Source organism: Limulus polyphemus, unplaced genomic scaffold (genome assembly GCF_000517525.1).
Source record: "Limulus polyphemus unplaced genomic scaffold, Limulus_polyphemus-2.1.2 Scaffold2220, whole genome shotgun sequence".
Taxonomy (NCBI): domain Eukaryota; kingdom Metazoa; phylum Arthropoda; class Merostomata; order Xiphosura; family Limulidae; genus Limulus; species Limulus polyphemus.
The window spans coordinates 49,458-60,515 of NW_013667830.1; the positions used below are offsets into that span (position 1 = coordinate 49,458).

At 31.5% G+C, this 11,058-nt stretch overlaps 1 protein-coding gene across 3 annotated transcripts in view; it reads left to right on the plus strand.

Moving 5' to 3' along the window:
- LOC106466320 (protein transport protein Sec23A-like) overlaps positions 1–11,058 on the plus strand; it is a 33,656-nt gene that overhangs the window by 18,105 nt on the left and 4,493 nt on the right. For all 3 annotated transcript variants that reach the window (XM_013926592.2, XM_013926591.2, XM_013926593.2), the window contains exons 11-18: positions 1,591–1,714; positions 4,791–4,961; positions 5,688–5,794; positions 6,968–7,121; positions 7,411–7,562; positions 8,269–8,356; positions 9,166–9,252; positions 10,372–10,527. In XM_013926592.2, the coding sequence (XP_013782046.1) occupies positions 1,591–1,714; positions 4,791–4,961; positions 5,688–5,794; positions 6,968–7,121; positions 7,411–7,562; positions 8,269–8,356; positions 9,166–9,252; positions 10,372–10,527 (1,039 nt within the window). The remainder of the gene's footprint in view (positions 1–1,590; positions 1,715–4,790; positions 4,962–5,687; positions 5,795–6,967; positions 7,122–7,410; positions 7,563–8,268; positions 8,357–9,165; positions 9,253–10,371; positions 10,528–11,058) is intronic.

Genomic DNA, 11,058 nt, shown 5'->3' on the forward strand with positions numbered 1-11,058 from the left:
AAGAAATGTTTGATAACTATCTGGACATTATAAAGATTTTGCATGTGAAATTGAGATTTTCTTTTATGTATAAAAGTATTTTTAATCTTAAAATGAATATTACTTTGCATGATAGATGGGCAATATGCAAAAAGAATAAAAAGACATAGGATAAACATTGCTTTATAAACCTTAAGACCTAATAAAAAATTTATATCTTGCGTATGAAAGCATTATAATGTTTACTGATAATCTGCCAAATTTCTTTAACATTTGCTTACTAATTAAAAAGTTATAGCATGAAAACTATAACAAGCACAAAATGGTTACGAGGTCGGTCCCAGAGACCGAGCCCGGGCTGATAGAGTTAATGTCCTTCCACAGTGTTTCACATGATTAATGGCCGCAGAAGTGTCTTATGGGCCAAAGTTGAAAAGTCGCAGGTCAAAATAGGAAGTTGGTATAACTCAAAATAATGGCTCGTCATATCATCATTATGGTGGCTATTGGAGTAGAAATTTCAGCTGAGTTTATGTATTATTGCAATAATGGTGGCAGTTCCTTTCATTCCATTTCTCCGTAGAGAGTGGTAGCGCACTTTGAGATATATATAAGACAATTGTGTGCCCTCCCTCCACACTGTGTATATGGTATTTTACAGAAAATTTAATTTTGTGTGGGTGTGTATGTATATATAAGGACATGGTGCCATCTATGAATGTAGTTAACGTTAATTTATATCAGAGATAATAAATGCTCAATAACAGTAATAAAGTTGTTTAAGTTTGCTGTATGTTAAGTTTATTTATGCATGATACCAGTTCATGACTCATTTGAATTGTATTTTATTTTCATGGTGGGACAAAATGACTGACACCGGATAGTAGTGTAACATTATCCCTCAAAATGATAAGGGATAATCAAACTAAATATCTTGTTCAGAGTTATTGTTAACCAAAGGCTCATGTGAGAGTTTTACCACCTAGAAACAAACATTACAAACCATTTGATGACAGAAGATGGAAACAAATCTAAAACAGTCTAGAATTGTAGGTCGATCAGACAAATGATACAAGAAATGGTTAATATGATACTGTATGTATTAGTGTTTGTACATAATCTTACTTATCTCCTAAGGTGCCCAGTAGAGGTGAGAGATGACATAGTAACATTGTCATATCTAAATCTGTTGATGTTTTGTCAGTAGCCAATAATCATCCCACGTTGAATTGTAATCTCATCATCTGGTAGCAAATGAAAGAGACCTGAAAGTTGATTACCCAGGTGCTCAAGATTGTGGTGGTTTTAGATTGGGTATTGCTTGATACACGGTTAGAGGTTACAAGGGTTGCAAGTTATGATTAATTGGAGTTTGAAAGAGTTGTATTATTATGCAGATTTTGAAATTTACATTGTTCCTGTTCTTTTTCCTAAGTTTTTGTTTAGGAAGAAGTTTGAAGATCAGTTCTATTGTTTATATAAAAAAAACTTTTTCTTTTAAGAATCCTGACGTTAATGTTTCAGTCATTCTTAGTGAAGAGTAAACTATTAGTTACATCATATTACATGTGCTACGTAAAAATAAAGAAGTTAATTAGAATTTTTTTTCAGTGGGCACGTAGTAATGGGAGACTCCTTCAACTCGTCCCTTTTCAAACAGACCTTTCAGAGAGTTTTTGCTAAAGACAGTAAAGGAGAGTTTCAGATGGCTTTTAATGGAGTTTTGGAAGTAAAGGTAAAAATTTCAGAACATCATTAGTTGAAATATGACATTTTTATAGACAAATTTTGCTAAATCTATGAAAGTAAATACTTTACAACGATACACATTCTTAACATTTATGATATAATTCATTTATGTTATTGATATTCAAGCAAGGTAGGTGTAGAAGACTTATTGGTTTGAGATCTGCTAATGTCGGGAACCAAAAAGTGAAGAAATATATTTTGCAGTTAGCCAGATAACTCACGAGATGTTTCTCATTTTAGTTTTGTACAAGTTAACAATTATTGTTAACAGAAGGCTCAAGTGAAAGTTTTACCACCTAGAAACAAACATACAAATCATTCGATGACAGAAAACAAATCTGAAATACTCCAGAAATGTAGGTCTGTCAGACAAACAATATGAGAAAAGGTTAATATGATGCTGTATGTATTAATGTTTATACATAATCTTACTTATCTCCTAAGGTGCCCAGTAGAGGTGAGAGATGGGTGCTTTTTTTCCAGTACAAGTGAAGTATAACCCTAGGTTGGTAAAGGACCGAGAAAAAGTCCCTCAGAGCAAAATATCGTCTCTGCAACAAAACCAATGACATTGTTTCAGTGAGGACCTCGCAACTTGTAAGCCACATGAATGACAAAGCACAAGACTTGTTTGTCTGCTGCATACACTAGCAGTACAACTGCACATACTACCAGTGTGAAAGAACCATCACTGGCAACATCAGATAGGTCAGCAGTTGAAAGAAGAATGGAAGCATCACCACTGACATCTACTCCAACAGAACCACAAACCATGTCAACATTCCTAAGCAAGATAGGAAACTTACATGCAGAATTTTGATGGAATCTCAAAGCTATCAGCTCTGGCTATTTTTTAGGTCTAGTATTGCATAAGTTTTGTAATATAACTACTGTTTTCTAACTGCCTACCAGTAGATAAGTTTACTTGTGGGGAAACCAAAGTAATATACCTTTTTACTTTGGTCTGGCTTTTTAGTTTATGAACATGTTGCAAAGTAAAGTCTTGCTTTTTGATAAAATCCTAAACACAGATCTTCAAAAGAAGTAAACAAACATATTGGTGAGATTTTGGGAGTATAATCATGTGCAACAAGATAGATTGATTTTAACTCCATGGGTCATGCTAAGGATGTGTTTGATGTGATTTAGACTACCGTTGGACTGCTAATGGGAAACATGCTTCAGCTGTCATTGAATAGGTCCAATGAAAACTTGACACACCACAGAATGTTTCAAGATGTTCTGTTAAATGATTATAATGTGTCACTGCTCAACGTTGGCTCTTATGGTTTACATGAGTGTTGCAATGTATTTCAAAAAGCTGCAGAATGTATGGGGTGTTCAATAAAGCATTACTCTGGAAAAATGGCACTGATAATGATAAGCTATTTTGAAGTGTGATTTCTACAAGTTTTATAAGTCAATCCAAGTTTTGAATTTTATATATGAGGATATTGACTAATTTTGCCAGTTATGTTTTTATCATTTTTAAAGAATTTTTATCAATGGGTTATTCTTTAGTTATTTTTTAGTGATGCTAGCAGTAGAGATGAGTTGTTTAGTGAACTTCTAGTCATTTTGGCTGTTTTGATGGGTATTTGGTGGTTTTTTATGTGTAACCACAACAAATACTCGTAATGCTTTTCTCATTGATGATAAAAGTTCATAGTTTTAAGTACAATGTTATGGTTATTGATCACCAATCATATGCTATAATTTCTAAGAAAAACTGTGAAATAATTCATGAAATTAATGAGAATATTCTGAAAAACATTGAGAATTATTCTTGAACTTTTCTTACGAAAGCATGGGAACCCTGTATTAGGAGTTGGATGTCTTTGACTAGGACATTGACGTTTCTCACTCCTAAGTTTGTTCAGTCCTAATTTAAACTAGTTTCTTCTCTACATTTCTGGACAGTGTGAACAACTTATTGTATCTTAACCTTTCCAGCCTTGTGGCAAAATACTACCATTTCTGCATTTACACCTACAATACTTAATAACTCTTAAACATCTAAAACAGAAATACTTCTTGATGCATGAATCAAAATAGCCATTAAAAAATTAAAATGAAATTTTATTGGTGAATTTAAAATTTTTGATAAAATAAAAACTATTATGTACCACAGCTGTATACTACACTCTTATGCAATGCATTATAGCCGTTGGCCTAAAAGTCAAGTTTCATATGCATATCAGCAATAATAATATCACATGTCTAGGGATGTCATGTGCTAACTCACATTATTGAAAGAAATTTTGCAATAAAATATCTTTCTTCAACAAAATAAACAAGCCAGGGGAAATGATAAAATTTTATTGTCTTTACATGGTACATAAAGAAACAGAGATGTGATATATTAAGTTTATTTGAAGACATTTGATCAAGAAAGGCTTCTGACTTAATAACTTAAGTTTAGAAGTTTACATTCCATGAAAGATAAAAAGATAGATGGTGAGAAAAAAAATCCACTTTTCAGGTGATATATTTTTAATTTTGTTAGCTTTAGAAGATTGGAAATTGGTAACAAATAATATTCATTCAGTTTTTCATAATATCAACTTCAAAAATCTATTTGAGTTAGAAATAAATGTATAGAAAGACATCAACTTTGCAGCTGTTTTTCCTATCTATTTTCTAAATAAATAATACAGGTGGTGAGAAAAAATAAAGTGAAGTTTTGTCATGAGCCATCATAAAAAAAATAAACTATTATGTGTAAGCCTAACTTAAAATTCATTAATTGTAATTTTTTAATGTGTGTGTGTGTGTATATATATTTTTGTTTATTGGCAACCCAGTATTTGATACTTGTTATATTTCACCTACTCTATTAGAGATTTTAAAGTTTTTGTTTTGGTACGACTTAAGTTGCTGCAAATTAAAAGTTCATTAGACTGCAAACCAGCTGAGAGTCTACAGCTGAATGAAATTCTATCATGTAATTTTCAGGTCGCTATAGAACAAACATTTTTCAAACTTATAAAGTAAGAGCAATTATCTTAACATTTAGATAATTTCATAGAAAGTTAGAACCCTAGATTATTTTCTCTCTGTAGACATCCAGGGAGTTGAAAGTTTCTGGAGCAATAGGATCTTGCATTTCAATGAACACAAAGAGTGCCAGTGTATCAGATACAGAACTAGGTATTGGAGGAACTTGTCAGTGGAAGTTCTGTGGTATTAACCCTAACACCACAGTTGGAATATTCTTTGAAGTGATTAATCAGGTATTGTGCAGTTATGCTTCTTAATTTTGATATTATTGCTATGAGTGATATAGAGATTTACCTTTGTATATATATATATAAGGTGATTTTTTATATACATTCTACACTTTGTACCTGTAATGAGAAACATGGCAGAATCGCATCACACACTTCATAGATTAAATGGACCGTGAATTACATGTTCAGTATGTCCTCCTTTTGTGATGTCACATGAAATATCATATCTTACAAGTATGTGAGCTATGTTCTGGCAAATTCCTTACTTCTCTTGAGTTACTGTATTTTTTAAACTTCCTTAGAGTTTGTGGGTTGTTTTTGAACAACCTCAGAGAAAATATTTACTAGGGTTCAAATCATGTGACAGAAGTCAGAATTCATACATGTCAAAGAACCTGTTTGATGAAACATTACTCATGAAGGTTTCACAAAGAAAATCCAGCTCATTGCTACTGTGCTGCCACCTGCCACATGATTCTCCCAAGTGTGTAATGCAATGTTTGCAAGTTTCTCATGTGTCATATATCATATTACTTACAAATATGTGATGTATAAAGAATGAATCCATATTTTGTAATTTTAAATTTGGTCTTTAATTTACTTTGTGCATTTTATGTGTGTTTATCCAATTACAGTTTTCAAGATCATTATTGTTTATCTATAATTCCATGGAAATGTGTCTTATGTGCTATATATATTTGTTTTCAACCTTTTTTTTTTTTTTTACAGCACAATGCCCCAATTCCCCAAGGTGGGAGAGGTTGTGTTCAGTTGATTATGCAATACCAGCATTCTAGTGGTCAGAAACGAGTTAGAGTGACAACAGTTGCCCGAAAGTAAGGTTTGATTTACTTTAATGAAACAATAGAAGTTTTTGTTTATATGGCTTGTTGCTAGGAAAAATCAGATTAACTATGAATATAAGAAATAATTTAATGTTATGTAACATAATTATCAATGTACAGATATTTTAAGTTTTAAAATATAGTTAATCTGATAGTTAAAAAATAATTAGCTTTGTTACTGAACCTGTAAACTAAAACACATAGTTAAGTCCTGTGTTACAGGGACTTGCTACTACTCTCTGGAAACAGATAAGGTTTACTTTGAGTAACACTGAAATCATGTAGTGTATACTGTTGGATGGCTGCTGCTGAATTTATGTATGAAATGTCAGACTTCTAGGCAGAATGTTTGAAGAATGCTAATGCTACGGGGGGGGGTCTGGGGGCATGTGACTATATTAAGCCAAAAAATGTTAATGCTTCATCAAAAGAATGTAGACTATGTAGAAAACATTAAATACCATAATTAGCTGCTCTATAACTATATAAGCATAATTTGTTTACATCACAAAAATAGGTGGGTTTGCTGAACCCCTCCCCCCATCCTGTGTATGTGCATGAATGTAAGTAATAATCTGAAAAAAAAATAACGTAGCTTGATATTTCCAGTTACAGAGCAACCTATTTCATGTTAATTATGTTTGAATGTAATTAATTCTCTACTTGGAATTGAGTAAGTTCTTTGTGACATCTTTCCAATGTGAAAAGAAGTAGATTGAACTTGCATTCTTTACTCGGTTGGGTTCTTATCTTGAGAAAAGGTGTTTGATTAATCTAGCAATAATAGGTTGGAATTGCTAAGAAACTTAGTTTTGTTCTATAAAAAACCTTATGTATTTTATTAAATAAAGTCCTAGTAGTGGCTCAGAAAGGAAATATAAATTAATAATAGTTTGAGTAGACTAGTGGATTGTAGGTTATTGTTATTCCTACACTTCTGGGGGAAATGTTTTCCAAGAAAACTTATATTCCAATTCACAAATAATCTTATGGAAGTAGGAAATATTTGAGAAAATTGCTTGAAATATAATCTTTGCATGAAAGTTTGGCAAGTGTATAAAAACACATTTTAGGTATTTTTATTGTATTGAAAAAGGTGTTCAAAATTCTTATTTTGGAAGTACATGAAAAATTTACAGTATGTTACCTAATATACTTTATCAGCTGGGCAGATGCAACAACCAATCTTCACCACATCGCTGCAGGGTTTGACCAGGAAGCTGCTGCTGTTTTGATGGCAAGAATTGCATGTTTCCGTGCAGAAAGTGATGATGGAGCAGATGTTTTAAGGTGGCTGGACCGAATGTTGATAAAACTGGTGAGTGCTTGAACTCTAACAGAAGATCGGTCTACACCTTGAAAAATCAAATTTTGTAACTTGATATGAGAAGAAATAATTTGTTTATATATTGGTGCATAGATTTCATTAGTATGAAATGTATGAATAGATGTATTAATAATAATAATAATACCAACTTTTTCCATTTAGTTTTGTATTGCTAAGCTAATGTTTTGCAACAAAAAGACTAAGTATTTTAAAGAGTTTGAATACTGAGCATGGCTGAAAATGTTTGTATATTAATATTTAATACTTTTTGTTTTTACAGTGTCAGAAGTTTGGAGAGTACAGCAAAGATGACCCCAACTCATTTCGTTTTGCTGAAAATTTTTCACTTTATCCTCAGTTCATGTTCCATTTACGTCGTTCACAGTTTCTTCAAGTATTCAATAACAGCCCTGATGAGACCTCATATTATAGGTGCTGTTTTGTTAAGCCTGATTTTATTCTACTGGTTTAAATGTTTAAATCTGTTTAAGAATCAAAAATGTTTTTAGTTTCATTGCAAAAAACTCCTCAGTGGTAAGTCTATGGACTTACGATAACCATGGTGGGCACAGCACAGATAGCCCATTGTGTATCTTTGTGCTTAACTACAAACAAACAAATCATTGCAAAAAAAAAAGTTAAATTTGGTAACAAGATTGAAAAGAAAATTAGAAAGTATTTTCTCTAAATTAAGAACTTAATCATTTAAAATAATGCCCATATTTTTTGAGGTAGGTAGAATAATCTGTAATTACAACCAAATTGTCCATATCCAATTTTAATAAAATTAATTCATTTCTTAAGGATTCTGAGACTTTTAATTCCTTAGATTATAAGCTGAATTTTAAAACCCAAGCCTGATCAAAAGAATGTTTCAAACAGCTATAAGATATGATAATGTTTTAAAAAATGAGAGAAGTATCTTCAGTAGTTTGAGGTTTTAAGAAAAAATCATGAAAATTTATTAGGAATTTTTGTTGCACTTTCAAATATAAGCCTAATGAAAGAAATCGTAAAGTTTTTCTATAAATATATATGAGTTGCGAAGTGAAAGACATAACAAAAAAAACAAATCATTGCTTTTTACCTGCGTACTAAACTCACAAGACAAACTAAATGTTTGTTTCTCTTGCTACAGAGATTTGTTAATGAGAGAAGACCTCACCCAATCTCTGATCATGGTCCAACCTATTCTTTATGCCTACTCTTTCAATGGTCCACCCGAGGTAACTATAACAAAATGCTCTGGTTATTTATAATTGTTAATTAATTATTTGAAGCTAATAAAAAAACTGGCATAAAAAACTAACTTTTTTTTGGCTGTAATTGTATGAGTGGTTCTTTTTACATTGTTGATTTTTGTTCCTGGTGATGCAATTTTTATGATGACATTATATTGTTATAAAGTTTTATATGATCTTATTTGATCTACCAAATTTTAAAACATATCTTTATTATTATTTCTAATAGGGAGACTAAGAGGTAATACCAGTATGTAATGGGATTTCATGATATTGTGGGAAATTGAGCAATTATTTACTGACTGATCTCATGTGATTGGACTAGAACCTGATGTGTGGGTGTATTGAACAATGTATCAGGTTTCTTGTATGTTTAAACCAGGAGATAAGATTGTTAGAAAGCTTGAAAGTGTTTCTGTTACCAAGATTTCATCATCCAGTCTCTAACGAGAAACATTTCCACAAAATCAAATTACATAAATAATGATACTGAGAAAACGTGGGATCAGTCAAGTAGATGAACCATGGCAAGAGAAACTTAGTAACACAAACTTTAATGGATTAAACCACCTTTCTTCAGGGAGGAAGAAAAACATTCTTTCTGAAAGTACTTTGGTTATTAGATTGCTTATTTTCATAAATATGTGACACGTGTGACAACTTGAGAAAACATAAGTTGTTTGGTTTGCCACATGTAATTATTAAAATGAAACATTTTACAGCATATTCTGTAACGAAATTCTAGTATATATTTAAGAATAACTAAACTAAAAGAATATTTTTTTATATCCCAGCCTGTGTTGCTAGACACCAACAGTATACAACCCGATAGGATCCTGCTTATGGACACATTTTTCCATATTGTCATTTTCCATGGAGAGGTAAGCAAGTTTTATTTATTTTATTTTTTTCTTATTTCCAGTTATCCATGATGAATATGCCTAATTTGATTTTATCAAAACTCTCTGCCTGTTTTAAATTTTCTAAAGCTTCATACATGCAGGAGGATATAACTGTTATCCATTAGTGTACTTATCTTTAGATTTTATAGTGTACAATGTAATGTTTGTTGGTAGAAGAAAGATATCTTTTTCCAACAATGTTATAATTTCTTATCGACGTTTCCAAAGAAACAGTTGAATTAAATCATAAAAATAAAATGTGGCTCACACTTTTAGTTCAATAGCCTGTGAGCAACATTAAGTGTTAAATCATCTTCAAAAGATTAAAATTATCCTTGCTGTCTTGAGCTTATAAGTTGCTTGTTTGAAGTTTTTAGAAACTTTGATGTGGACTTAATTTTTAATCATAATGATCAAAGTTATTATTAGTAAATCCTGTGAAGAAGAAAAATGTTTACAGTCAGTCATTCTTGATTAAAACATAACGTTTTGTTTTTTTTACATTTCTTTCTAGTAGTAATTTTATTCCCACTTTGATGGAAAAAAATTTCTATTAAAGCATTTTTGTGGGTGGAAACTGGATGCTAACTGTATATAGTTTTCATGGAAATAGTAGTCTTACATACATCCCCCCCCCCCCAATAAAAAAAAGATCATAGTGACTTCAAATGAGTAACGAAAAGAGTAGTCCAAGAGTTGGCGGTGGGTGGTGATGGCTAGCTGCCTTCTCTCTAGTCTTATACTGCTAAATTAGGGACGGCTAGCACAGATAGCCCTCGTGTAGCTTTGCGCGAAATTAAAAAACAAAAATCCTGCTACTTAAAGCCTTTCAAGATTATCTCTATGGGTAGGATTCTAGTTGCTATGCATTGTGGGTAACCATATGAACTAACATCAAATTTGTTTGTTTTTTAACTGTTAAATATGTATGGGAAAGCAACATCTTTGTATTTGTCTTAGCAGCATCAGTAGTTTTTTTACAACTACTAACCAAAAAAGAGGAACTTGCAATTTTTAAAGTAATTTTTCACATGATTCTTAAGTAATCTATGTAAATCTTGTTTGTTTAAGAAGTCAATGAACTAATTCTGTGTTTAGACCATAGCACAATGGAGAAAGGCTGGTTATCAAAACTCACCTGAACATGAGAACTTCAGGCAACTTCTTCAGGCTCCAGTTAATGATGCTCAGGAAATCCTACAGACTCGTTTCCCCATGCCTCGTTATATTGACTGTGATCAGGGAGGCTCACAGGTATGTTATTGAAATATAAACTTACTATTTTTGTCAAAGAATTCATTATCAACTACTTCTGTTAGAGTTGCTCTTTATACCCCCCCCCCCCAATAAAAAATTAATTACTACTTTATTATAGAAATTAAATACTACTTCTTACAATTTTGTTTATGATTGCAGATTTTTAGTAATTTCAGTTTGATTAAGTAACATTTCTTTCCACAGAGGCTTGCATCTGGAAAATTTGTTAATAACTCAGTAACTTGGCTGTGATTTCAGTCTCTTTGAAAGGCATTGTGGCTAATATAAACTTCAAATAGATTTTTGAATATTAACCTTTTCGAGACAAGTCATGGATGAAAGGCCATGTCATGTTGTTTGTTGACTTCAAAATTATATTGAACTACTATTTCAAGAATTTATGTCAATAACTTTGGTATCAAACTGTAGATTATAATTCAGATTTTAGTACTATACATTACTAAATTTCTTAATTTAAAAGTAAATATAAAAAACACAGATAAACATCAATTTTTGTGTCATGTTGTA